This window comes from Scophthalmus maximus, chromosome 3 (genome assembly GCF_022379125.1).
Source record: "Scophthalmus maximus strain ysfricsl-2021 chromosome 3, ASM2237912v1, whole genome shotgun sequence".
Classification (NCBI taxonomy): domain Eukaryota; kingdom Metazoa; phylum Chordata; class Actinopteri; order Pleuronectiformes; family Scophthalmidae; genus Scophthalmus; species Scophthalmus maximus.
The window spans coordinates 17360798-17388672 of NC_061517.1; the positions used below are offsets into that span (position 1 = coordinate 17360798).

General features: G+C 44.7%; 2 protein-coding genes across 3 annotated transcripts; both read right to left on the reverse strand.

The window, feature by feature from the left end:
• Window positions 1-4943: 4943 nt before the first annotated feature.
• Window positions 4944-15804, reverse strand: rhoab (ras homolog gene family, member Ab). Of its 2 annotated transcripts, XM_035644731.2 has the most exons (6): window positions 15648-15761; window positions 13270-13318; window positions 9988-10145; window positions 9199-9319; window positions 8115-8245; window positions 4944-7617 (listed from the first exon to the last, which is right to left on the reverse strand). In XM_035644731.2, exons 3-6 carry the CDS (start codon window positions 10141-10143, stop codon window positions 7444-7446), a joined length of 582 nt encoding a protein of 193 aa, XP_035500624.1. In that variant the 5' UTR covers window positions 10144-10145; window positions 13270-13318; window positions 15648-15761; the 3' UTR covers window positions 4944-7443. The 2 variants fall into 2 exon arrangements, with proteins under 2 accessions (XP_035500624.1, XP_035500623.1); XM_035644730.2 differs by lacking the exon at window positions 13270-13318 and having other exon boundaries at window positions 15648-15804.
• Window positions 15805-16954: 1150 nt separating this feature from the next.
• tmem115 (transmembrane protein 115) lies at window positions 16955-27024 on the reverse strand. The gene is made up of 3 exons (XM_035644729.2): window positions 25505-27024; window positions 22269-22633; window positions 16955-20789 (listed from the first exon to the last, which is right to left on the reverse strand). The coding sequence occupies exons 1-3, from the start codon at window positions 25994-25996 to the stop codon at window positions 20483-20485; spliced, it is 1164 nt and encodes a 387-aa protein (XP_035500622.1). The 5' UTR covers window positions 25997-27024; the 3' UTR covers window positions 16955-20482.
• Window positions 27025-27875: the final 851 nt, after the last annotated feature.

Genomic DNA, 27875 nt, shown 5'->3' on the forward strand with positions numbered 1-27875 from the left:
ATTCACTACAATGTACAAGGGCGAGGACAAATACACAGTAGATAATATAGAAAATGTTTCAACACACACACAAACACACACCCACACCCACACACACACATATATATATTCTAAGGATGTGTTTTAAGGATTTATATAAACATTACATGTGTTATTATAATTAGTTCGTAGCTTTATACCATACAGTCAAACATAAACTGTGCCTTTGATGTGACGGTTGATTTTAAGTATAATTTTCATTCGGAGCAACGTTTTCTTAAGCTGCCCAATCGGGTTCATTCCCAGAGAAGAGAGTTTCAATTTAAATTCTCCAACAGATGTGTTGTACTTTATGACAGGGTGGACTGAGGATTTTGGATGGGGGAGTGGGTTTGACCATCCTGCGCGCCCACGTCGTGATGTGTTGGAACCATAGACTGGGTTGGAACCTTTTTTTGTGTGGGGGCGCGGCTGGCGGGAGCGCGCTTGGCGCTGAGCGGTGGCCAAGAGTAAATCTAAATCTAAGAAGGAACGTGACCAGTGTTGATTGACCACAAGTCAGACTTAGACGGTGGATAATAGGTGACTTTTGGCGGACACTAGTTTGGTTTTTTTTGTCATGGAGGAAAAAGTCTTTTCCCACCAGGGAAATAAGAAAACAGAGATACATGGGTCATTCGGCGTTTCGGTAAGGGCGGGCTAAAAATAAAACTTTGGGAATTAACAGAACGGGTGGGTGTACGGATGACTCACAATCTTGGGGGCAATCCTTGTCATAGCCTTAGTTTAAAGTCATAACAAAATAAAAAAAGAATACACCCCAGACAGGGACGGGGCAGGCAGCAGCCCCACCAGGTCCAAAGTCATCGCCGAAGATCGTCTAGTGGAAAGATGAATAGCACAGTGGTTGAAATAGCAGCAACAGTTTTCACAAGCACGGTGGATCTGTGGATTTAAGTTATTTTCCAAAACGATCCAGTTGAACGGTATCTAATCCATACTGTACTTTATTGTCTATTTTACTCAAAATTGGACCATATTTCACAAAATGAACATCATGCAGTATTGAAGAAGAAACTAGAGATTGTGACCATAATCTCCTCAGGAAAATGTTTTCTGACGTTATAAATCAAAATAAGAAAATAACAATTGTTTGATCACTATTGAAAGTGCCTCATATGTAGTGGTCATAGCAGGTTAATTTCTCTCAATATGAAAATGATTATTACTGTAGCTTTTTAAAATTGAGTTCTTAGCTTTTAAGAATGAAACCCTGTATGAAGAAAAAAAATAAAACCATTGTATTGTCAAGCCTAAAAAGCTGTAGGGGACCTGTGGCCCTCTGCGGTTTGCGGTACCTTTGGAAAAGCAGCAGAGTGAGAGGTCTTCCTCCGACTGTTCCCCTTGCTCTTGTGTAACCCGCCCCTCTCCCCTCTGCCTGTCCTCCCGTTGGACGACGCTATCCCGCTGCCTGTCCTCTCATTGGACGGGTCGGGCGGGTGATGAGCTCATATTGGTTAAAAATAGTTGAGCTTGCGAGGGGCTAAAAATAGAGCGGTATATAAAGGCGGCGGTTGTTCTGCTCTGTGCGCTATTCCTTTCCGGCCGTCAGCCGGAGGAGCAGAGAGGAAGACGGGAAGAGGAGAGGAGGAGAGGAGAAGAGAGGAGGGGGGAGGAGAGGAGAGAAACCGAGAACAGGCTCGTCACCCACTGCAGCCTCCCTCCGGCTCGGTCCTCCACAAGTGTTGCACCAGAGAGGCACCGCTGTGTCTTCCATGGTGCCCGGCCGCCAGTTCAGGGTGGAGCAGGCAGTGACGAGCTTCCTTCCTTCCGTTCCTTCACCCTTCGGTTTCGATCTGAGCCGCAGTTGTTTCCCCTTTAGCAGAAGCGGGGCCATGCGGGGATAGAGTCTCTTCCGCAGGGCCCGGTGGTGTGCTGCCGGCATGGAAACACCGAACTGCACCGATCACTTCCACAGCAGTCACCGGTCCAAACATCCGCGTTTGAATCATGAATACGAGGGGCTTAAATATCTCATCAACCAATCAGGTTTTATTTGTGTAAACCCATATTCACAAATCACAGTTTGCCTAACAGGGCTCAACAATGTGTGAACGGTGCAACATCCTCCGTCCAGAACCACCGCAAGTTTAGTACCTTTACCCCTTTTGGATGTTTGATGTTCAAAACATCTGTGCACATTTGAACACTTGGGCCGGACATGGGACCACCGACCCTCTGGTCAGTGGACGGCCCTCTCCGCCTCCTCAGCCACGGCCTCTGAGAACCAACGCCTACGCAGTAGAGCAGATTCCCTCAACTTTGAGGCTGAAATATGTACCACAAATGGAGGTTGTTGTTTTTTAGGGTTTTTTTACAGTTAGCTAAAAAAGTCAAATCTTGTCATTGGCAAGCTGACAACTTGTCTTCTCTCACATCCACCCACTACGCCTCTTGTAATCCATCAGCGGAGGCCTCCCCCTCCTCCTCCTCCTAATATCCATCCTTACACTTTCTATAGCTGTTCATCCCACCTCCTCTTCCCTCAATAACACACACACACACACACACACACACACACACACACACACACACACACACACACACACACACACACACACACACACACACACACACACACACACACACACACACACACACACACACACACACACCTCCTATTTAAGCTGCCAAAGGTCTCTGCAGGCACCTCTCTGATTTAATAAGATGGGAACTTCAGTTTGACCTATGACCTGGGCGGTATGCACTAGATAGAAAAAGAGCAGGATGCAAGTGGTTTAAACGTACAAACCTCATCGTTACATCATTCCTTTAGATCGCTGCTCAGTGTTTCCACTGTTCAGCCACACACATTTCAAAATGTCTGCCTTTAGCTGATACTTGCACAGTGGCAACAATTAACCCCTCTATCTTTGATTATGCCTCGAGGTATGATGACATCAGGTTACTTCTATAATACCAATCAAATTGTCTGTTTTACCAGATTAAAATGTTTGCCTCCTCTTTTCCCCTCATGCCATCAGAGACACCAGAACGAAGACCGTTAATTTGGGGCCTCTATTTCTCCGGCTGCACGAGCAGATTGTTCAATCTAAGTTTCCAGAAAGGACAAAACGGATTTTATAACCGTCGTTCTGGTCCACATCGACCGTTGCATACTCCTCATGAGCATCATCCCGCTCACACATTTATCCGTTTTTTATTCCTGTCGTTCCACTCCTACGCGCTGCCTTACACAACCAGCACACTCCGCACACACTCGCAGCTTCTGCATGTTACCCCAGAACATCCGGCATCATCCCACACAGGTTGACACCGCCTCACCTCAGCATCCCACACACTCCACACACTCTGTATCTCTCTCTCTCTCTGCAGCACGGGCCTCAGAGTGTGAGGTGGTGCGGCGTTCCCTCCTGCTCTCCAGCCAGGAGTCATCCCGGCGAGCAGTTTTCTACACGGACTTTGAACGAAGTTTTTTCCTGTGGTGACAGGAAGTGAGAAATGAGACATAAATGAGTGAATGAGTACACAAGCTACAATCACACGATGGCACATTTAATGCACTGCATATATTTGGTTTACATTGTATATATTATCTCTGGTTAAAAAAAAAAAAAAAGATTTAAACTGTTGTTTCTATTTGACTAACCCCGGCCTTTGCAGGGTGTTGGCCTTGTTTACGTCTTGTTTCACTTTTGCAATACAACGAGTGAAAAGTTTGTGATGCACTAAAACAGATCAACAGTAGCACAGGTCAAAAAGTCATAGAGACAAAAAACTGACATGGCGATGTCATATATACAGCAATGTGTTATAAGGTTTGCTAAAGTTAGCCACCGGAAACTACTGCAGTGGCAAAACCCCATTCATGTTTGAATGAGTAATAGTGTTTTATTGCTTATGAATGCAACTTAGATTTTAAAGAGAGGGAATCATTACATTTTTTTTTTTGACGAATGGGGAAAAAAAATATTTTAAATGACAACATGCAGCATTACTCAGTGTTTTTTCATGTAGGAAATGATGAATCAAATTGAAGAACAATGATTTGAGGAACAGCTGTCAAAATGAAAGAAATATAGCAGGCAGCTCCACTGAAGGACAGTGGACCTAACAGAAGTCCACTGCTTTCACGTTGAGCTCAAACCTAAGAAGTGCAGCACTCGGTGATATTAGTGGGTGTGGATGACATTCAGGTGTCACCGTGCTCGCCGGTCCTGCTTTATGATCAGATGAGGCTCTGTGTCGCATTCTCATCCCATCGGCGGTGATCTTTACTGCCCACGAGGAGCTGTAGCTCTGCACCACGGAGATTTAAAACCCGGGACACGACAGGGCTCACTAATAAGTTATCACCGGCGGTCACTGCCGTGAAGCGTTCGACAGAACTTCATCATCTGCGACCGAGTTGATGGATGTGGATTTGGAGGTGAAGCTTTAAGGTGTGCAAAGAATACTGATTAAAAGTGGTCGCAGTGAAAACAATTACCATTTTGAAAAGGAATCTCTATTATATGGAACGGTTTTTAAACACAGCTGTCAAATTAACAAAAAGACATTAGTCCACAAATGACAATTAAAAAGTTAAAGTGTTTAGATGGTGACACTTCTCATTGATTGCATTAACAAAACTTAACACAGGGGTCAAGTACACAAACTAAATGGGAGGTAATTAAGAATTTGTACTATTTGATTTGTATTTTCAGTAATGTGATCCCTCTGTATCTCAAATGATTTCACTTTTGCTTCCTCTAAGCTGTTTTTCCATTTCCTATCATTTTGTCAGAGTTCTTTGTGTCGTGGTCTTCGCAGGGTCGACCGTGACCTGCCCACTTCATAAAAATGACTCACCCATCGCTCCATTCATATCACATGCGTATTGATTGGACACAGGAGCTCTTCCCCCGGCGTCTGGCCCGAGACCATAACGATGATAAGCTGGGTGTTATAGAAAGTAATTTATTACACAAACCAAAGCTAGTTTACAAATAGTTTCCAGTCCTGTGCGTGTGTATAGTCTAGTATGAACAAACCCACATTTCATATTTACATACTTTGCATACAGCTTGGTTTGTCCTGTTCCTTTGTTTTACGTCACTGTTTCAGCATCCAAAATTAGGATTTAAAATACAATAAAAACTAGAAATAAAAATGATTTGTACATAATAAATGGAGACTAAAGTAGTTTTTTTTTCCTTTTGTCTTTTCAGCCAACTTTGTATTCAAAACAACGACAAAAAGAGCCAGCACGCGTGGTCCTAGTGGTGCTCTAGACAGGCAGCCGAGGGGCCAGCCTTTCTCCTGACTGCCTAACAAACAGCATTTGGCAGGGATGATTGACGTGTCGTTAAGACCCCAATTGGAAATCATCGGAAAAATTCAGATAAAGCACAAAAAGAAGAATAAACTAAAGCGACGACACACGAGCAGTCCCCTAGTCTTCCACCTCCTATTTTTTTTTAAATACTGATAGACAACATATTTATGACTTTTTTTTTTTGAAGCAGAAAATAAAAAGTATAAAAACAACAAACACAAAACCAGGTATCTGGAACAGGCTCCTCCCTGTAGGCCAGGAAGAAGAACAGGAGGCGCACAACCTTCTGAGGAGAGACTCAGTCTGGCAGTAAAACTCAGGGAAGGTCAGGGAAGGCTGGTGACTCATAAATCCCAAATATAAATGGTCTCAGGTCCATTTTCAAAATAAGACCTTAATAAAAGATCCCCCACAAAAAAATCCTAAAATGAAGGTTTTCTAACACACAGCAGGTGGTTCATTCCCACTTTGCGTATTAGTGATGTATATTACCTGAATGTTTAAGTCCAAATCTATCTGACTGCCACAATTCTGATATTTTCCATGCACAGTATTATGAATACAAAGGTCATATCACAGGTCACATTTGTCTTTTTTAAGTTCAACTGTTGAGGCTTGTGGCAGATAACAGTTGACCAGTAAAAAGGCAGACATGTAAAATAATGGATAACATGGAATATCACAGGCAACTTTTCTTTTTCTTTCTCTCAAACACGAACAAATCTGTTTTTTGTACATTTGACCTTTAAACATGCCTACACAAAAAAAGTCATCCATCCCAAATAAGGAGATCAGTGGTGTGCGTGTAAACACAATACTTTCTCCTCTCCTTGTTCTTTGTCCTGGTCTAAAACCAGGGGAGGATGAGCACCAGCAGTCAGCGGTGTGGAGCAGGAGGATGGGAGCCGAGCCGGTGGGAAACACAGTCACTTGCACTGATTCAACCAAAAGATTTGATCTAACCTTTAACAACCTTCGGATGAGAGCCGAACGCCTCGGAAAGTAAACAGATAACAGCGTGTGGACAGGTCAATTTGTAGTCGCTGCGGCGCGGCTGGAACTACGTCAACTTCACACTGCCAACTACAGCGCTGCAGTGGCATGACGCATGATATTTACAACAGTGACTGGAGGCAGATGACGCTGCACTGCAAGTAGCTTTAAAACAGAGCTTCAGCCTATCTGCAAATAACAAGAGCATTAACCATCATGTGATTATGACATAATCTCAGAAAGAGTAGGGCTCAAACTGTTTGTCACTTTGAGTGTGTATGAGCAGGATCAGCCCCAGTGAGGGACTAGATGGCACTGAGATGGACATGCAAGCGTGGGGCTCCACGCCTCTCTGGTGATATAACAAAGGACCTGAGCACTTGACGGCACATGATCACTTGTTCAATATCCTAGATACAACCCTAGGATTGTATCTAAATGTAATAATTTTTTTGGTCTTGAACTGACCTGACAGCTATTCAATCCCAAACCTGTTCAAAGCCCCATCTTTAAGGAGAACTGATTAATAATGTTTAGCCGGTGATTTGTCCACTCAGTTAAACAGTTATCTTGTACAGCATTTAACAAGTTGAATGTACAAAACTACCAACGCTGCCAGTTTTCTGGTCCAATCTTTGTGTGTCGCCCCCCCCCCCCCCCCCCCCCCCCCCAATACTGAGCGTCATTCTTCCCCTTTGTCTGTCAAACTCCACACTGCTCTCATCCTCATTCTAGGTATAAACAATCCACATTTACAGTGGAACTCATCTACTGTACTGTTCATAATTCACTAGATGTTTAGAACCAGGGTCTCCCTGAAGGTCTTGATCAGTGTAAGTGGCTTGTGACACTTGACAAGGCTGGTGGACATTTCCCAACTTGAGCCCTACGTTTACTGGGCAGTCGTTTCCTGCGTTCCCTCGTCCCCCCACCCACCCAACCCACGCTTCCCAAACCCAACTCCCGGGGTAAATTCAGTCCAACAAACAGCCATATTACAGCGGTAGTAGCTTACTGCTTTTCCTTCCCTCCCTCCCTCCCTCTCCGGTCTATTAACCCCCCCAGTCCCTCCCAAGCCCAAGGCCCGTGGTCAGTAGCCCGGGGGTGGAAACAGTCCAAATGTGTCGGCCATTTTACAGCAGTACACATTTATTGCTCTTCTTTCCGCGGCGCGCCTGCAGTGCTGCCCTGGTGGCCATCTCGAACACCTCCCGCACGCCGTCCTTGGTCTTCGCGGAGCATTCCATATAACCGAAAGCTGCGATTCGTCCGGCCATGTCCCGGCCCTCCTCTGACTTCACTGGCTCCTATGGGACGGCGAGAAAACCCAAGAGTTTGATTTAGAAAAGCATTTGCTTAACTCCTCGACATTCAGCTAATAACGCTAACCACTACTCTCAAGTCCTCTGTACTTTAGTTGTAAATGACTGATGTAGTACAGAGGGTTTGACTTGGTGCTATAATGTCAAACCAAGGTGCAGTTTCATGCCCATCTATGTGCAGAAATCATGCTTTTGCCTGTTTTATCATGATAAACATTGCATGTCAGGTGTGTTTATGCATATTGCATAGTTTCAAGATTTCCACATACTTTTGCTTTATGTGGTTGATCGTGATTCTGTTTGATTGTCTAGTTAACCAATATAACACCCAGGAGTCACAGTGCCAGTATTTGAAGTACACCAAAGTAAATGCTTCATTTACTCTCAAGAACTCCACCAGCAAAATATCCAATATCCTGATATGTGTGAATTTAGTAAAGATCTACCTAATCACCCATTTGACCCAAGAAGAATTCAAGTACCTGCTTCATCTTGGCCAGCTCTCGGCGTGTGTGCTCGTCGTTGCGCAGGTCTTTCTTGTTTCCTACCAGGATGATGGGAACGTTGGGGCAGAAGTGTTTGACCTCGGGGGTCCACTTCTCTGGAATGTTTTCTGTGAATCAAAGAAAAGCATATCAAGAATATTCACTGGCCAGACACGGACATTTTATTTTTTGTGTACGCGTGTATGTCATAGGTAACTTTCATTGTCCGACCAAAATTCAACGAAAGGCCCTTTACAAGAGAGGTGATGATTATTAACTACATTAACATCTTTTCAACTGTTGGATACATTTCCTAACAGGAGACGACCACAGCTGAACAAAGTGCTATGTATACTGCTGGGATTGATAATATTAATCTGAGAAACAAAATTAAATGCTGGTCAAATTTGCTCTTGCTATAACCAAAAACAAAACCACAGAAACTGACAAAGGAGCCCCTCTGTTAAAGCTATGATTCTTATCTTTAAATTAATTAACAATTATATTGGAGGTAGCAGCATTTTGATTAGTCTGACATTTACAAAGTCATTGAATTTAAAGTGCAAGTCAGTGCAAAGATAATTCTGCTTCAGAAGATTTAAACAAAGACAAATAAGAGCTTCCATATCTCTGTACTCTGTCAGCAAAAATTTGTGCTTCAAACAGAAATGTAGTGTGTGCATGATCATGTCACAACTATACACAATAACTCTTTGTTTTATTGTAACTTGTTTAATTAATGTGTGGTACTTCAGTTTTCCGCAGCTTTCATCGCCTCATTTTCTAAAAGGCCATTTTCAAAACGATCAGAGAGAAAGACATTGTTCTAGTTTCACGGCAATGGCTGCATGCCACTGCATGACAAATGATTTGTGTCAGTGTGTGTGAGTAAATGTAAGCAGTTCCCCTACAAGTAGTCACAACAGGATGAGCTCACCATCTACAGGCCCCAGAAATAACTTTGTATGAAAACGGAAAGACATGTACGGGGGGGTTACATAGGAAGGACGGAAATGTGGTATTTTATGTTGCGCATGAACGCTTATCGGTTTGCGCCAGTCCGTTTGTGGTTTGTACTCACCCAAGCTGTCAGGGCTGTCTATGGAGAAGCACATGAGGATGACATCAGTATCTGGGTAGGACAGTGGTCTCAGCCTGTCATAGTCCTCCTGACCCGCCGTGTCCCAGAGAGCCAACTCCACCTGACACACAGACAGAGACAGACAGAGGGGGGGGGGGAGAGAAAGAGGAGGGAAAAAGAAGGGAGGAGAGAAGTTCATCAATAATCAAGATAAACAAAAGACTGCAAAGGACCTCATCGGGACCAGGAACTACAAAAAAAGGACATTTATGTTCTTATTTCACAATAAGAAAATAGTGCATCATAAGGACATGAACACTGATGATCTATAGACCCTTGGTTAGTGGGGTAATTGAATGCATTTTAAAAAACACCTAGAAACATTTTGACAAATGTGAAAGATGTAGAAATAGCAGTACAGTTTTATCAACACTTGCTCACTTGGCCCTGACGGTGTCGAATTAAAGCGCTGAGCATGACTAAGCACAGATGGAACAAAATTAGCCCCTATACCAGCACAAACAAAACTGCTTAAAGAGGCAGAGATGTGTTGTGACCAAGCCGGTCTCAGTGGTCAGGAAAAAAGGTGAAAACGTTTAATTCACGTATTTAAATATTCAGGTTAGAGTCAATAATTTGCATTTATTCACCAAGCAATACAGTCACTTAACAAGATGGTACGACTGCTTTGAATGTGACAGTGGTTAAGAACAATCCATCTACCCTGAGGCATCACTCTGACTCTCTTTACAAATACATAGATAAATTAAATCATTGCACCCGACTCACCTGTTTGCCATCCACCTCGATGTCGGCCACGTAGTTCTCGAACACGGTGGGGACGTAGACTTCCGGGAACTGGTCCTTGCTGAAGACGATCAGGAGGCAGGTCTTCCCACAAGCTCCATCCCCCACTATCACCAACTTCTTACGGATGGCTGCCATCCCTGGAGGAAGACGCAGCGGAAGGTAAAACATTAGAATCACTGAGCCACAGGGGAAAGCATGAAATCCAGTAGAATCAGGAGTGCAATTACCAAAGCTTTTGACTATTCAAAGCCACCCACATCAGTGATTGTTTGAGAACAGGCGTAATAAACCACGTTGAGGTTCCCTTAAGTCCATTTTAGGTTTAACGGGGAAAAAGGTGTGGTGATACAGGGAATCTATGAAAAATGTTCAAGGTTGAAACCTAACGGTCTTCATAGTTGGGGTTCATGCTTTTTGTTGAAATACGAAAGGCCTGCAGACCTTAGGGTTCATTTTATAACTGTACAAGTGACCCTACAAGAGCAGGAAACACTCTACTTTGGGGCTTGTCATTCTAAAAAGCTACCTCAATACAAAAAACAAGCACATTTAAAAGGGAATTATCTTATCTGCAAATCGGCCTAAAAATATCGGCGCTGATAATCGTTGAAGCCCCAACCATTACACTGCACAATACGAGCTTCCAGGAAGCAAAACATCATTTGTGTTCCAGTTATTTGACAGTAAAAGACCAGACAGACAGTGTGGGTGTGTGACAAAATGAGGGAAGTTGGGGCAAATGGGTGACATACGGTCTTGTGTCATTGGCTCTCTCTCTAAATTGGGAAATGACAAATTCACCAGTGTATCACAAACGCAGGAAATGAAAACATTGTGGATTAAAATGGAGCCACAATATTACTTAATATTTTAACAACAGCATTTCCCTTAATACATGAGCAGGAACTGAGTCTAAAAGCCTCTAGTTTCTGGATGTGGAAAATGTACACACCATCGCTTTATTCACCAAGTTCACTTCAAACGCACCTCGTTTGTCAAAGTGGCACTAATGCTGCGATAAAACTTTCACACCAACACAGCTTGTTTACTTACTGACTGGAGTGGGACACCAGGACCTAATGTGGAGGGGATAATAAATCATATCGAACCACAAATACAATGGTTGTTTCCTCCCTGATCCCAGAAGGTGCAGCACTGACTGCAGTGTCAATCACACTCCTCCAGCCCGTGTTCTCCAACACAGTGAGTCAGCTGGAGAGCAAACCCCCCGACGCCTCTCCTGTTTTTCTGAGAGCTGCAGTTTTGATCTGCGGCTGCGGCTCTGGCGCTGCCACAGCCGAGGGTTAGAGGTTCAATTTCCTGTGTCACTTTTGCCCCTTTGATCGGAGACCGTGGCTGTTTCACTGACTTATGAAAAAATTTGATAGCATACTGCTATAAAAAGACAGATATTGTACAGCAGAAATCCATTAGCATCTTGCACAGGCCTTTAGAGGCATTAGACCGTCTCTGGTCCAAACCAGTTTGTCTTCCTTCCTCTTCAGATTAGATTTTTGTCCATACAGCAGTTTTGTGCGTTACTGGCATTTTCAGCTACTGTAAACTGCGCGTGGTCTACATTTTCTTCAGCTTCCAGCTGCATAAGCGCTCATTTCTAATAGGGAAAAAATTAAATGCGCCCTTTTCTTAGCCACGGCATATTTGGCCCCCAACAACATTCCAAGATAACACAACTACTGTGGTCACCAGGAGGCACTAGCTGCATTCACACGTTTAACAATTCTTGTGTTCGTTACTGCTCCATAATAAAATTGTCCTTCAACTGCAGCCTTTTATTGCATCCTAGCTCCATTAGTTTCTGACCCTGACGTGCACCACGGCACTGTGGGGTGCTGCAAGCATCCTATAAATGGTAAAGGAATACTTTAAGCAGGACAGCAGTGTCAACAAAGATTAAACCATTCCGTCCATGACTGGAGGAGAGACAAAAAGAAGACGACAAAAATGGGGGCAGCTTTAGCCTGGAGCTGGGTGTGCGTTAGCAGCGTTTCATCAGCAGGTATACCGCCAATGCACTTGTTTTTAAACAAATGCCACCTAGGTGCCTGTAAGAAAGTCATTACAGCCACTGATTGGTCCTTTAGTGCTGCTTAACAGCCTACGAGAGCCATGAGACCGGTAGCGATACAAAGCAGCCGGGCCTCCCTGAGAGTCGACGATCCGAATCCCAGCACATATTTTCAAGCAAATGTAATGGTAGTGAGATAATAGTGAAGTGGTCAACAAGAAGTGGGTCTACAACTTTGGACAAAGCAAACCAGAGCAGGGATAAACTCACAATTAATGTGTGCAGCGGGAAAATCCGCACAAAGCCCACTGAATTACAACAAAACTACATGATGATCACACCAGTTATGGCAACATGGCGCCTACACGGGCCAACTTCAACATGATCAGCGGTGCTAGATGATTTGTTTAGGATTTTTTTTCCAGAGAAGTACCGGCAAATTTAAAAAAATATATTACCAAAAATTATCCATTGTCCCCCCAACTTGTTTTTAAAAAAGCAATGGAAAGAAAATGCTAGTTATGCAAGATAGTGGCCAAAGTAAAGTCAAATTAAGAGCATGTGAGATGTACTATCCCAGTTATAATCCTATTAGATAAAGAAGGACCAGACTGCATGAGCAGATCTCCACCGCTCACCTGCATGTCAGCGAACCATGTTGAAACTAAAAGAGACAAACCACGGATGAAGTGAGAGACGGAGACAAACAACACAATCACTTTAAGAGGGTTTGCACAACACAACATTGCAAACATGAATTGTTGGCTCTTCTGAGAAGCGAAGATGGAGAGGGACCAGAGAAAGAATGTGTGAAAAGATCTGTTGTAATGAATTAACGTGTTATTGTTTAGTTCTGAAATATAAGATTATATGAGAAATATTATTGTCATATATAAGAGCCAATGTGGTAGATTTTATCTCCAGATAAAAAAAGTGCTTTGGCACTAAAAAATAAGTTCTAACGGTAGAGAAAAGGGACACAGATAAAAATTGTTAATTAAAAAAAATAAGGAGGGGGTGGGCAGCCGGGCGTTTTGGGATTCACTTCCACTGATTATTCCCAAAAGGAATGTTTGATTTATGCAACAGACACGCGCGGACTGTTCTTCTGAAAAACGGCCGCTCTTGATTTGACAAAGCATGGATAACAGCTTCGCTAATTAACTAAATAAGCCACGTTTTCTCAACACAGTCAATGCGTAATGGGCCCTGTCTATCAATTTGGTCCCCACCTTTGGGACGGAGCAGCAGTCAGCACGATGAATCTTGTGAACTGTCGTCCTACCGAAAACACAAACGCAGGCAACATGTTAGACAGCAGGTCTGCCAGTCAAACCCACTTGTGCCATCAATCAAGTGTTGAATGAAAACACTATTCACTCTGCAACATTTCCCTCGTATGCCACAGCTTTAACTGCATTATTAAAACGGTTGCTGTGTGCTTCATGATTTATGAGCCTGTCCTTTAGAATAACCCCACACAGACAACAGTTGCATATAAGGTGTGTGTGTGTGTTGATGGCAGGAAACACCCCACGCAGTCTTCGGAGTGGAAAATTAGTCCCGGCTTAATGATGCTCGACAGACTGCCGACCGATGAATATTTCAGTTCCTGTCAGAAACACGACATGTGTTTTTTTCTTCTGCCATCTGACATGCATTTCTGTGGGCGATGATATTTTTTATTGAATCCATTTCTCTGGGAGGAAAAGAAAATAATTGTTCTCTGCCACCGCAAGCAGCGCACAATAAAACACAGTGTAAAAAACCGCCTCCCTCGGTCGATCTATGCTGCACATTGGCTGCTGGCTAAATGCAACAAGGCGTCTGACCTACACATTGCAGACGGCAGCTGCATTATGCATGTGCCCGAGAACACAGCCCGGATCTGGACTTTATAGGTCAGCCTGCCTGATCATTTTGCTCACCTGGAGCATGGAATCTTCAGACCTAAATACACATTTACACCAAGAGTGACCAAAACCGATTGACCACATTTACCAAATTTAAATTAATAATGACAAATCCTAAAACATGATGTTGTGACACTCGAATCCCGGACAATAAAAAAATAAAAAGGTCTTAACAAGTTCAATTAGATTTAACGTTAAGACAGTGATGAGATTTCTCTATAAAATCAGAATCGCCATCTTAGCACAACCCGAGAGAACCGGCACCAAGTCAAATTCTACTCCGCCGTGAGCTTGTCTCCATCACAGTGACCGATATACACACACACACACAGAGGGAAATGGGCCATGACCATTGGGAGATTTTTGGCCAAATTTATCAACCGGGCATTGAATGAAATTACAGTTTAATCTGCCAAATTCCTTTTTCTTGCACTACACCAGTGGAGAGGATATGATTTTACTTTACAGCTTCAACACCGTCTCCTGCCTTAGGTGCTGCAAGGTACAGCAGGTATTCCAGAGGCTCTCATACATGTCCCAGATGTGAAAGAATGTGCATAAGAGAGACGAACGAGAAAGGCTGTCCGCTGGCAATCGTGTACATTGATGCCATTCTCCTCGCAGGACCATGTCCCATACAGCAAGATCTGGTTTCCTGCTGTTTGAAAACAAACGCCTGACACACATGGATCACCAGAAGCACAGGTGGTCAGATATCTGGCAGGTCAGAGAGGCGATCTACTGGACACCACAGTCTCTTTGCCCATGAGAGCTCCCAGTGTTCAGTCACACACACACACACACACACACACAGTTTTTAAAGCAGCCAGCCACTGGGTGGGTCACCAGAAAGATGGCGTCATCCCGGAGGCAACAGATGGCCAGTGTGTCCGCAGTGGAGGAACGGGTGGGTGGCCCCGGTCCAAACTAAACACACCAGGCGAGACCCGCACACACTCCAGCACACACTGTTCACACGACTTCTCCGGGGGGGAAGTCGTGTGAACAGAAACCCTCATGTGAGAAAAACCCTCATGTGAGAAAAACCCTCATGTGAGAAAAACCCTCATGTGAGAAAAGCGACAAACTTAAAAATAAAATCCCCAGAGAAGGAGGGAGAGACCGTGTGCCGGATTTTCCCTGAGAGAACCCCCACACAGACGACGGAGACGGCCGCTTCAGGTGCCGAAACACAGTGCACGTCGTGGTTTTATTAGATCTTCATAGTTCGAATGGAAATTGCCGTTGAAACCGTCAACCAGCGGCGGCCGCCCGCGTAAGTGACGCCGGGCCGCTCGCAAGCCGCCCGGTCGGCCGAGGCGAGTCAGGAGGAGAAGCCTCATTGTTCGGCCGCGGCTGGCTCGCCGAACCCTGGCCGGTCTGTGCTGAAGTCACCGCGGTCTAACAGCGGTCCTCTGTGTTTCGGTCACAGGAGTCCCGGCAGCCACCCCCCCCCCCGCCCCTCGGCACAACTGTGCGGCGAGTGCGGAAGCGGCGCCGAGACTGAGGTCGGTTGGGAGGAGAAGCTAACAGCTAGCGCGCGCTAACCCCGCTAGCTGTTAGCTCTGCTGCGCACGGCCCGCTCGAAACCGCTTCGGATAACTTAAGAAAACATATCCGTGTCCGCTTTCAAAGTGGCCAGCGACGAACAAAGTGTCGCTCCCCGTTCGTTCGGGCATTCGAGGAGGTCGTTTTACCTGTAGTTTATGTGTCTAGCAGTGGGCTTCCTTTTCTCTCTCTCTCAGCGTTTCCCGGAGCGGAGCTGGTGTCGCCGACCAGTCGAGTCGAGTAGCTCGCTGCTTCCTCCCGTCTCTCGTACAATGAATCAGTTCACGTGAGCGCGCGGCCCGGGGTTTCTGGTTTGGAGCCGGGGGGGGAGGGGTGGCGGCGGGCACGAGCCCGAGAGCCACACCTGCGCGGGCACGACACGTGGGAGAGCTCTGTGGAGAAATCTGCAGTAGCTGTGCAATTACGTCGAGCCATAAAAAAATCCGTCTATTTTCAGAGCTGACATTTTCATAAGTGCATCACATTTGACAACAGAAGATCGCGTCTCAATCTGCTGACACCGACCTCTGACATGTTACAGGTGTATAATTACAGATGATCTAATGTTTCCAGTAGTTGGGGAGCTTTAGTTTCGCTGTTGCTGTTCTTGTTGGGTTTTTTTCTTTCTTTTTTCTCACAATACTTAAGTCTGGCCTTTTGGTTAAACAAACGTTAATGGGCGCAGTACTGGTCCAGCATAAAATACACGCCCCCATGGAGATAGATCCGTTTGAGCCACTTCTGTTATTCTTCATTGAGTACATCACACCTGAAACTTTCTGTCGTTGTTAACATACAGTAAGTGTCCAAACATATAGCCTGTACTTACTGCTCCACCTGGCGGCCAACGGAGGTATAACCATGTGATCAGAATCAGACGAGTATGTGAACACATACTCGTCTGATTCTTGGAGGGATTTGACTCCGTTTTTGCATTGCTTAGTATTTACATGTAAACAAAGAAGTAAGAACTAGGACAACTACAACATTTAAAAAAAGAAAATCTTACAATCAAGTTAAACAATGGATAAAAGAAATTATAAATACATGATAAATGTGCGGACAGAGGCTGGGTGGATATGTACATTGTGTTCTATATATATATATATATATATATATATTACAGCATGCTGGGTTTATACTGACAATCATTACAGCGTGCAGGATGTGAGGATCTGGTGAGTCCACCTGTGCAGTAGATACCAGGGACGTGCATGTAAATCAATCAAGTGTGTCAGTATGTACATTTTACAAATATACAAGATGTGGTAGTACACTACCCTTTTCTGTTAAAAATAACCCAGTGGTACGAATGGTTGTTGTGTAATGTGACATTATCACATGGTCTTGAACCACCAAGTCCCTCCTTCACCTCGTGGTCCAGTCCCAATTGTAAAATCACATGTATACCGACAGCATATACTAAGACAGTAAAGCAGCAAAGACTGAAACAAAGTTTCATTTCATACAATCGTCTTTAATTTCATACAGAGATAAAACAAATTCATCTGAAAACTAAACCAGAAGAGTCCGTGGAACAGCCACAGCACAGAGAAAGAAAGAGACTGTCGTTAGTGTGAACACGATCTGTTGGTGCAAAAGTAGGGACACAAGGAAAATACAACTTGTGAAACCTATTTAAAAAAGAAAAAAAGGACAAATATCTTTGCCAACAGGATAATAAATCAGAGCAGTATCATCTGTAATCTGTCTTTCATTTTAGGGCAGGGAAACCGCTTTCATCTACAAATCATGGATGCTGGTGTTCCCCCACAGCCAGTATTTTACCAATTAGACTTGGAGAAAAGTTAAAATGTCCTTCAGTGATGACACGATACTGATGTGCAGGGGGAAAAACAATACTTGAGAATGGTGCATAAAAACCTGATAGCAATTAGAGCATTTTGGTGCATGTTCAAGGACCACTGCAGTGTAATAATCACGACATCATACTTCGTCTACACCAAATATACAGTGGCGTTATTCATACAGATTGCGATTGCATTCTTAACTTTTCTTTGAGGATGTTTGGATCCAACACAAATGGGAATACGAAAAATAACAAAAAGCTGAAAAACACCTCCCCCCAGAAGAACAGAAACTGATTGTGGAAGATTGGCTGAAAGTCAGATTGGCCAGGCTCGATCTGAAACCTCAGACTGCCAAGTACAATGTTCCTACACCTTTTCACAGATCAAATTACAAAACTTGACCATGTCACACAACTTCACCAGTATCTGCATGCGTCCGTGTTAGAATGTGTTTCCCTGATTGCTCATATTTATTGTGTGACGCGAGCTGAGAGCAGCTAAGATTAAAAAAAAAACCCATCCTGCTACAGTATTTCCAGCTTGTAAAATATACAGTAGGAGAATGACAATGTAAAACGGTGGTTGTACTCTTTCTATCAGTAATTATTCCACGTGTAGGGTTGTTTTGACACTGTTCCTGCATCTGAATACTTTTAATGGTAGAAAGCAGTTTGAGATTTCAGATATTTGGCTGTAGTTCAACCTCCTCTGCTTTAAAGCAAGATTTGAATAAGCTCCGGTTTGGAAAACATGTCCCTCATCCCCACGAGCAACTCGTTGTATGTCCATACCATCACTCATCCACGTTTACTGAAAGCATGGCCCCAACTGTTCCAATGTAAACATCTGCTAATAAAGAGCACACTGACATGAGCAGAAAGGAACGAGGAGGAAACACAGGACAGAACACACAAGAGTTTCATCACACTAATATGGCTTATCATTTCCCTAATATAACCCATTTCCATCCGGTGAAAAGCAACAACCGTTTCTCTTCGAGTGGTAAAACTCAAAATACCACACACTTAATCAGAATTTGTAGAATGTGATAATGTTTTAATCTTGATCGTGCTCCTAGAGTAGAAATGTAAATGTTGGAGTCTAGGGGGATAAAACGATCGTTGTCTTTTGTTACATTGGATCTGATGAGTTTGATCATTCGGTTGTCAATGGGCTCCCAAAATTGGTGGGAAATAAAATGCTCAGTAAGGCCACTCCCAAGATTATTCTCCATTAAACAAATATCAAAATATTAAATAATAAAATGAAGAGCCACTTGACTTAAACATATAACTTGTTGATTTGATCCAATCACTTTGTGTAGATCTTAACTTTCAAATGGTAAAGAGAAACATTTCAAAACCAAACAGCTGGGACCACGAATCGGCCTTTTTAAGTGTGATGCCAACGTCACCTTCAGAACCATCAAAGAGGCGCACGGTTTATTAACCACTTGGAAATTCTCATTTAAATTAGAGACATTTTTTAACAACTTTAAAACTAACATCTCAGTTTCCCATCACTGCGGTTGCAGCTCTGCTCTAAAATAATTTATTAGCCGCTGACTTTTATCAATTGGGACAGGTGGGCGATTTGGAATCCACAGATTTGATCGTTACCATAATGGAACGCGACATGTGCGGCGATTGCGGTCTGAGATAACAAATGTATAGCTGACCCTTTTGTTTGCGTGGAATTTATGAAACCTTTCAGAGGAAACTATTTTGCTTCACCACCGCCTTCAGCTTTGCATCGTCATTTTAGAAAGTACGTGCAAAGGACGTGACTGAGAAACCTGCACCAGACAGACTGCTGATCAACACAGGCATCAATGACGTCATGTATCCTCATGAGTCACTGTCTGACACATCACAGACACAGAAACCAGAAAGTCTGCAACTCACAAACCACTGCAATGTGTATGATTAAATATACATGTACAGTCTGTGTATAACCAGCGAGGTTATATCTTCTTGATCACTCCTTTGTATTTGTAATCCTGCCATGACGGACACTTGACACTGTCTCATATTCACTCGGACAACTGAAGAGATGTTGCTGATTCTCATATTATTTCTGATCCTAGAAGGTGTAAACTAAATATCAAATCAAATAAACTTAAAAATAAAGTGAACTCATAAAATAAGAAGAATCCTCATCATCCTCCGCAGATCTCTGTGTGAGAGAAATGCAATATACACGTCTCGTGGGATGCGAAGAAACAAGTTTGCGCTTTTTGTTGTTGTTGATTTTGTTAAATGATGACCTGGAAGAAAAAATAAAATAAAAATACAGAATTGTTTTTAAATGAGCAACAATCCGGGGGAATCCAAAAATATGGGTACACGGTCCATTTCTCTGCCTGCTGTTCCAGAGAGACACCAGGCAGCAAACAAACCTGGTTTGAAAAAAATTCTTTCACCTGGCACTTCATCAAATCATTTAGTTTTTGTATCATAGTTCATCAGCAGGTCGGACCTGCAGCAGCTCTTCTCCTCTGGTCCAGCAGTTTGTCATACTTCCTCCGTTACACATCTGGTTACATATTTGGAACCAAAGCAACAAGCGCTAATGACACTCGCAGCCATTATCTTTTAGCACTTCATCACACCAGTAAGAGTCGGCCTCAAAAATTCTGCACGAGTCTCTGTCACTGATGACTTTCTTGTCGCAGGCAATCAGAGAACAATGGCTGCTTTGAAAATGATTTAAACTGAAAATATTTCACGCCCATCTCGTTATTTATTTAGAAACCAAGACAAGGAGACAGGAGAAGCAGTGGACAGAGCTCTGCAAGGTGGGTTCAAGTGCAGACAAGACTGAATTTCTGGATGACTTTCATTGAATGCAGAAAGGATGAGCAGAATTAAGTGTCCAATTTGCCCAAATACACTGAGTATGTAAAACCAAAACGTCTGAACTGAAAGCACTGAACAGTTACCAGCCCTCTGGGCTTCACCATGACATTGACAGTGTTTGTGTGTGTGTGAGAGCGCACTATAGTGTGTATGAACCGGTCAAAGATGTTGTGTGTTTGTGTATGTCATACTGAGTGCGTGCCTAATCACTGTCACTGAACATATTAGTATACTAGCCAGAGACGATGAGCGCTAGTACCTGCCAGTGACACCCAACACAGCGGGCGTCTCTTCTGATCACGTGCGTTCTGTTTGTTACGATCTAGAAGGTGCATCCTCGAAGCTGATGATGCTGGACTCAGGGTGCTGCGCTCCGCCCGTTGATGCCGCTCCGCCGCTCTGTAACATTGAGGATGAGGAGGTGGAGGTGCCGACAGGTCCTCCGGCTGGTCTCAGTGTGGAGGAGGAGGAGGAGGAGGGGTCGCGCCCGCCTGGGAGGAGTGGCTGTGTGTCAGTTCTGACCTCGTCCTCCTCGTCGTCTTCCTCGTCGTCCATGCTGGGCCAGGCCGACTGGTCCTCCACGCGCTTTAGACGCTCGTTCAGAGCTTTGAGGGCCAGTTGTCTGGGAGGAAGAGGGGAAGAGAGACGTTCCTTTATTAATACCAGAGGAAGCACGGCTGTGTAACCGGGGAGACCTGCTTCTGACTGTTTCAACGCTCATGTCGATGTAATCTGATGTTTTCATTGCATCACTGCTCCCAACAAATGCATGAAACATAAATGCCTTAATAAAATTCATATGGCTGTATTTAAAGTGCGTTGTTACTGAAGGAGGGAACCAAATCGGTTTCTGAAAAAGAAATTTCAATGTTACAATTTCAGCTGTTTCTCAGTAAGTGAGCAGCTTCAAGATGCTGAACATGTGAAGCTGAGCGAGTTATTCAACAACATCTGGGTGGAAGTTTGAAAAGAAGTGGCCATCCTCTAATGTTCTTCACAATAACAAAGAATAAAACCTTTTCTTTTTTTAAAAAAAGCACACACTCATAATAAGATAACGAAAATGTAAAATGACCCCATGAATAAAAATGGCTGTGTATGTGTGAGCAGTGACATCTATCTGTAACTGAATCCGTGTGGCAGCTTGGAAGTGTGACTGTGAGACATCGGAACAGGAGGAAAATTAGCCCTGACAGCTTGAAAGTAGGAGTACGTGTGTGTGTGTGTGTGTGTGTGTGTGTGTGTGTGTGTGTGTGCACTACGTTGTAGAGTGTTAGAGAAGTATGGCTGACCAAGAGCAGAGGCTCAGCAAACCTCACCAGAGTAAACAAAGCTAAAAAAAGAAAAGAAAAACAACACGGTGTCTGTCTCCTCTCTAGCTAGTGTATTTGACTATAAGGGCGCTAGGAGGCACCGACGCCTCACAGCTTTTCTCTTGACACTCAGCCTTCTTCCCAATCATTCTATCCTGTGATAGACTGACGACATGTCCAGCGTGCACCCTGATTGCCCCCTTCAGCCCCCCCACATCATCCTCCAGGCATTAGCAGCATAACTAGTCATTGGAACGACAATAATGATACTTCTTCTTTGCACAATTTAAAGGCAGCAGCGTGGTCAACCACACGTATTTAAAGGTGCAGAAACGTTCGGTCACATTATTAATTAACCCCCATAAGACCCAATGTAACTACTGTGTGCATGCATTTTGCGTGCTTCTCCCTTTGGAGCCAAATGAGACACATTTTATGTCAAGTCATTGACAGTTTCCAAGGCAAAACGCAATGCTTTACAACAGTGAAGGTAAAGGTTTAAGCTCACCCAAGTGTTTTCATTTTATGTTTTAATCGTCTTCCGGGGCAGAGAAATAAATGTTTTAGAGAGGGTGCCTTGGGTCTCAATAGGTTAAGAAATTAATTTGCACTGAACCACTCGATGAAAAAATGAATATAAGGCGAAATGCTGCACAACATATTATGGTAGTAACACTCTAATTAGACAGTTTGAGACAATTAGTTTCCCCCGTATTACCGATAATATCAGATCAGTGTAATCTTTTATACATGCATATTTGAAGTTTAACTTCCTTGCTCTGACTCACCTCCTCCTCTCTGCATCCTGTGGGTCCGTCCCTGGCAGGCTAATCGTGATGGAAGAGGGCGCCCCCACGTCGTACCTCTTCACCATCTTCCTGCACACCTTCACCTTCACCAGAGCGGAGTGGACCAGCCCCGCCAGTAGCCCCACGACCGGCTGCAGCGCCTCAGGGAAGAAGCTCGCGAAGGCAAAGTGGTCTGACATATCCCCACGGCCGCGGCTGTGCCTCTGGTAGAAGCGCAGGTAGACCCAGCCAGACAGGGCGCCGTAACTGAACGCAGCCAGCGGGGCAGAGTTGTCGAGCAGCCCAGACAGGCGCAGCAGGGCCAGGAAGAGGAGGACCAAAGCCGGTGCAGCCTTGAGTCTCACCTGTGACAGGAGCAGACAAAAAAAGATCAGTTACTCGCATTTTCTAGTTTGTCTACAGACGACTGTGGCTGCCAGTTCCCACAATTCACTCAAGTCGGCGGGATTCAGGAATGGGAACACAGAACAATAGCTGATTGCCTGCCAGGGTGGCAGGAGGGAGTCGGCATCGATGGCTACAAGAATTTGGGGGAACCTTTCCTGACCTGCTTAGCTGAGATGGGGGCGACTTTTATACAAACTCGTACTAAGTACAAAAAGCTGAAATAACCGCAGCTAATGCCCAGTAGCAAAAATTTGTAGCTCGTGTGTGCTTGAGCAAAAAAAATAAACCCTTATCTGAAGAGCAACAGAATAAAATCTTCGGAAAAGAAACAAGTGACTAAACCAGAGAATATAGGCCAAGAAGAAAAAACTCATATGGCTTTAATAAAATAACATGATAAGTGTGTGTTTTAATATGCTCACCATTTATTACCATACCACGCAACAATAATGAATAACTCAATGGAGAAAGGGTTACTCTATTTAAATCGTCGAGTATAAATCATAATCCACTGACGACATTGTACACAAATAAATTGAACTGTTTCCATACCAACGCACAGCAGCAGGTATCAACTTGTTTGTTGTTGTTATTCATCCTGTGTGTAGGTCCTCTCAGGTGTCTCCCCTAAGGCTGCAGTTAACAGTGTTGCTAAGCTAATAGCATATCCTGCTAGGAGTTTTTCATCAAAGTAGTAATTAGAGCCCCGGCAACAAAAGGGTCTTTCTTCAAATATCAAATACCCCGTTACTCTTTATTTCATGAACTTAATTTTAGAAAAAAAAGGAAATACATAAAGAGTAATTATAGCACAGGGAAAAGTGTGGACACCCTTTAGGTCAGTATTTAGTGATCCTTGAGACTGCTTCTTGTCGCAGCTTAGAGTCTTTCTATTCTATATGATTTTTTTATCCACTCTGAAATGGAATTGTTTAGAGTCCTGTTCGCCAGACTCAGCTAAAATGGAATAATTGATGGAGTGGATGCTGATTCAGGAAGACAGAAACCGTGGATGTCTTAAGCAGAAGTATTTATTATAAGAGATAAATATTGAGGAGTCTTGTGGTTCGCTGCACAGATCAACAGGTCACAGTGTTCGGCGTCCCAAGACAGTCTGCCCATCCCCGATCTCTGTAGTGTATTTAGTTCAGAGTAATGTCGTCATCTCCCCGCGACTATGACACCTCGATTGAGACTTCAGCTCAAAGATTGTTTTCGCTTGTCATAGATGAGATGACCCTGCTTGGTGCCTGAGAAGACTCGTCATAACAGTTTCCCAGGGAGGATAGATGAAAATTCCTCAACACACTCTTCTTGCACATCATTTCAAATTCCATCAAGTCTCCAGGCTGTCATGCACACACAGCATGTTTAAGATCTACTAAGATCCTCTATGATGGTCAGGTCTGGGCACTGTGAAACTGTGCGTTTCAAAAGCTTCAGCTTGTGTGTGATGCACTTCACTGTGGATGTTTAGGTCTGATTTGGATATTGTCCTGTCGTAGAAGCCAGTTTCTTTTCAGTTTCCTTCCTGACGGACGGACATTTGCATCCATTTTGCAGATATTTAGTGGAATCCATTCCTCCCTCTCTTTCCTGTGGAAAGTCGCTGGCTGCGACACAACCTCAGAGCAAAATATTTCCACCCCCGTGCATAACATCAAAGTTTTGTTTCAGATCTCTGTCCAATCTGGGAGAGGTTTGATCTGAACGGTTTTCTACGACGTCTACAGTTCCCCTTTACTGGCATTTTTCTTTATGACGTCCCAGAAAATGGAAGCCGGAGGCACCGCGATATCTTTTTATAGCCCTCTCTGCTTTAGTCGCATCAATTAGCTTCATTATCAGATCACTGGTGGACTGCTGGTTGTTGAGTCTTACCACAAGGTTTGAATGGTCAGAGACTTTATCAACTCTTTGACTGTCACTGGCTGACAGTTCATTAGGAGAATAACAAATCAACAAGACTTTACAAAGCGAAGAAGGGCGGACAAACTCCTGTACACGCCACGATTGCCCTTTTTATGTATTTACTTATGTTCAATAAATTAAAAGCAAAATGTGATGAATGTTATTTATGTGTGTTTGCTGCAGGTTAGACTCACTTCTTTACACTACATACATCAACAACATACAGAATGTGTCCACACTTCTGCATGCAACTGTACAGCGATACAATCGTCCACAATCTTGTGTGTGTGGAGCGCTCATTACTTTTCCTAATGTTTCTTATAATGTTAATTGTACCATTAACATTATAGCATATGTAAATCACATTATTATTATTATTATTGTTATAGTCAGTGGAAGCTGTTAATATTGTTATAATTATTATTAGGATGGCTCATTAGCTCAAGATGGGTAATAACCCTGGGACAGGAAAAACCTGAGGCACATTCAAGTCAGAAGTGAGGGAACAACATCAACTCTAACGTTCTCTAATATTCAGTGTTTTTAAAACGGACAAAGCTACAAATACTTCCTTAGTTTACATAGAGTAACATATAGTGTGTAGTTCAAGGTCTTTACACCGGCAAATCTCCGCTTGTGTACACGTTGTGTGTACACATGTGAATCACAAAGTGCATTTGGTTTTATTTTATGAACATCGCTGGCGGCATCCTGGATGCGTGTGGGCCACAGTCTGACACGGGCTCGTTTATGTACACATCCCAAGTGTGGTTTGGTTTCCGGCGCCGTTAACATTCTCGTTTGGGTCTGGTTTGGTCTCTTCTCTGTTCATCTAGGCTGTGGAGTTCCCCTGCTGGTATGATAACGGTCTATTAGTAACACAGGCTGCAAATGGGTGCAGAGCGGAGAGGACTCACCTGTGGCACCCTGAGCACCGTAGTGTCCCCCATGGTCTGCTTCAGCGCCACCAGGACACCTCCGAGGAACCCGGCCGCTCCATGGACCCGGACAGCGAACAGGAAGTCCAGGTCGAAGGTGGACACGTAGGTGAGGAGGTAGGAGAGGCCCGCCAGGAGGCCTGCAGACACGTTGACCACCGCGAAGAAGATCAGGAGCTCCAGGGCGCCCCACAGGGGCTCCAGCAGGCGCCCACAGGCCATGACGGTCCCCACGTTGGCCGCCACGCCCCAGACGTGCCGCTCCACCACGCCGTGCGTCGCCAGCGTCCACACCCAGAAGTTGGGCGGAAAGAGGTACCCCGGGGTCACCCCCAGCGCGTACGGAGTGTCCACAGCCCACGACAGCAGGTAGAGGAGGACCACCACGGCGCTGATGGCTTTCACCACCACGCTGGTGCTGGCGAGGGCGGCCAGGAAGTGCTGCCGGGCCACGGGCAGGTAGCGATTCATCGCGGACTGTTGGCGGGGACGAGCAGCGCGAACACAGAACAGACTAAACCGCGGATCGGTGCGAGACTCAACAATGCCGCGCGGAGCGGGCGACACCCGCGACTCCCGACAGCGTCAACCCCCGAGGGTCTCTGTGAGCCGTCATCCGGGACACGGCTGTGTCGCAACCGGGCGATCGACCGCGGGGTGGAGGTGCGTGCGCTCGCCTTTGTGGTGAAAATCAACACGTGACTTCAAACCCGGACAGTTTATCTCGCTCTCCCCTGCCCGACGTCCGGGGAGGCGAGGCGGCTCGGGCCGATCCGATCCGCGCGGTCCTTACCCGTGAGGCGCAGCAGATACGGCTGAGGGGATGCGATCACCTTAGCGTTCAGCTGGCGACCTTCAGTCCGAGTTGAGCAAGTTGACCACGACCGCCCCCGGTGAGCAGACGAGGTGGGAACGGGGCCGAGTGAAGCGAACCGACACAAGTTCCAACTTCTTCTTCTTCTTCTTCTTCTTCCTCGGAGGAGGATCGGGGCCAGACTAGCTTGTAAACACGGGGGAGCTAACGCTAGCTAGCTAGCTAGCTGTCAAACTGCGATCGAGTGGCGGTGATCTGTGTCCGACACGGGGTCGCGTCTCCCTCTGATAGCGAGTTGGAGGAGCCGGCGTCACCATAAACCAAACCCGGTCCCCGGCCCTGTGCGCGCTCTCCCGGCCCGGTGACTACCGGAGGCTAGCCCCGAGGACCCCCCCCCCCCCCCCCCCCCCGTAGTTAGCAACAGGCCTCCAAAACAACTCTTTGACGCGTCTGTGAACCGGCGTCCGCTCGCGCACAGCTCACGCGTCTCCCGTCGTACCTCGGCGCGCTTCGTTCATTTTTGCTGTTGTTCTTCTGGGTTTTTTCCCCCCCTCGGAGCAGGTCGCAGGGACACGCGTAATATCTCAGCAGCAGCAGCGGGCTCTCCTCCTCCTCCTCCTCCTCCTCCCAGTTCCAGTTCCAGCGGCAGCACTCGGCGACCGAACCTGCGCCGTCCGCCACCGTCATCAACGCTCCGGGGGGAAAAAAACGTCAAGTCACGTAGCTTCGTGACACCGGTGCATTCTGGGAAACCGAGTTCTCCACGAAGGTCGCGCACCGGAGGAACTATTTGTGCAGCAGTTCATTCAAAACAAACCCAGGTTGTGTGATTTAATAAGCACGTTAGTCGGCAGGTGGACTTGTTTTTTTCTTCTCTTTTTTTTTTTAGATGTCTCTGCAAAGCCTTTTGTGTCGAGGACATGAATCAAAAGAAACATCATCATCCTCATTATCACTCAAACATGTTACAACTGGAAATGGAGGTCACTGCATCCCTCCATCAAGCAAAACAGAGGCTGGTGCCTTTTTTGGAGGGCTTTTAATTTAACAATTTCAAATTCTGTCTATCTATGGAGGCCTGTGCTGAAACCCACACACTGAGTCCATTTGTTAAAGTAGGACATAGAGAGAGAGAGAGAGATCCAGATCTCCTCCTCATTGTTACATTCCAAGGATCCTATCACTACATTATGGACATATATATGACTGCAAATAAATCAACAGAAGACAACAACCAATTTCAGCTGAATTATACATTAGCTTTCTTTCTGCTACAGTGTAGTCTATAATAGTGTATTCATTTAAAAAAAAAAAGAAGGAAAGTTCTCTCTAAAGTTTGGTCATTCATTTTGTATTCATTTTGTAATTCCTTTTTCTAACAGTAGGTATAATTCTTCTATTCACTAATTGTCCATGTTAATCTCTTTTTTCAAGGGATAAAACCAGGTTTTTATGTAACGTATCTACTGGGATTATTATAATTACTTAAATTACACAAATTTGATTTTAGTTTTCGGCCAGTTTTCTTTTGTTTTG

What these genes read in the sequence shown, in the direction of transcription:
- rhoab (XM_035644730.2), bottom strand. Translation starts at nt 10,143, where the DNA reads ATGGCAGCCATCCGTAAGAAGTTGGTGATAGTGGGGGATGGAGCTTGT. An exon ending in TCGAGGTGGATGGCAAACAG is followed by an intron (nt 9,320 to 9,987) that starts GTGAGTCGGGTG and finishes TCTGTGTGTCAG; the next exon opens with GTGGAGTTGGCTCTCTGGGA. An exon ending in AGACAGCCCTGACAGCTTGG is followed by an intron (nt 8,246 to 9,198) that starts GTGAGTACAAAC and finishes TTTGATTCACAG; the next exon opens with AAAACATTCCAGAGAAGTGG.
- tmem115 (XM_035644729.2), bottom strand. Translation starts at nt 25,996, where the DNA reads ATGAATCGCTACCTGCCCGTGGCCCGGCAGCACTTCCTGGCCGCCCTC. An exon ending in CGGTGCTCAGGGTGCCACAG is followed by an intron (nt 22,634 to 25,504) that starts GTGAGTCCTCTC and finishes CTCCTGTCACAG; the next exon opens with GTGAGACTCAAGGCTGCACC. An exon ending in CAGGATGCAGAGAGGAGGAG is followed by an intron (nt 20,790 to 22,268) that starts GTGAGTCAGAGC and finishes TCTTCCTCCCAG; the next exon opens with ACAACTGGCCCTCAAAGCTC.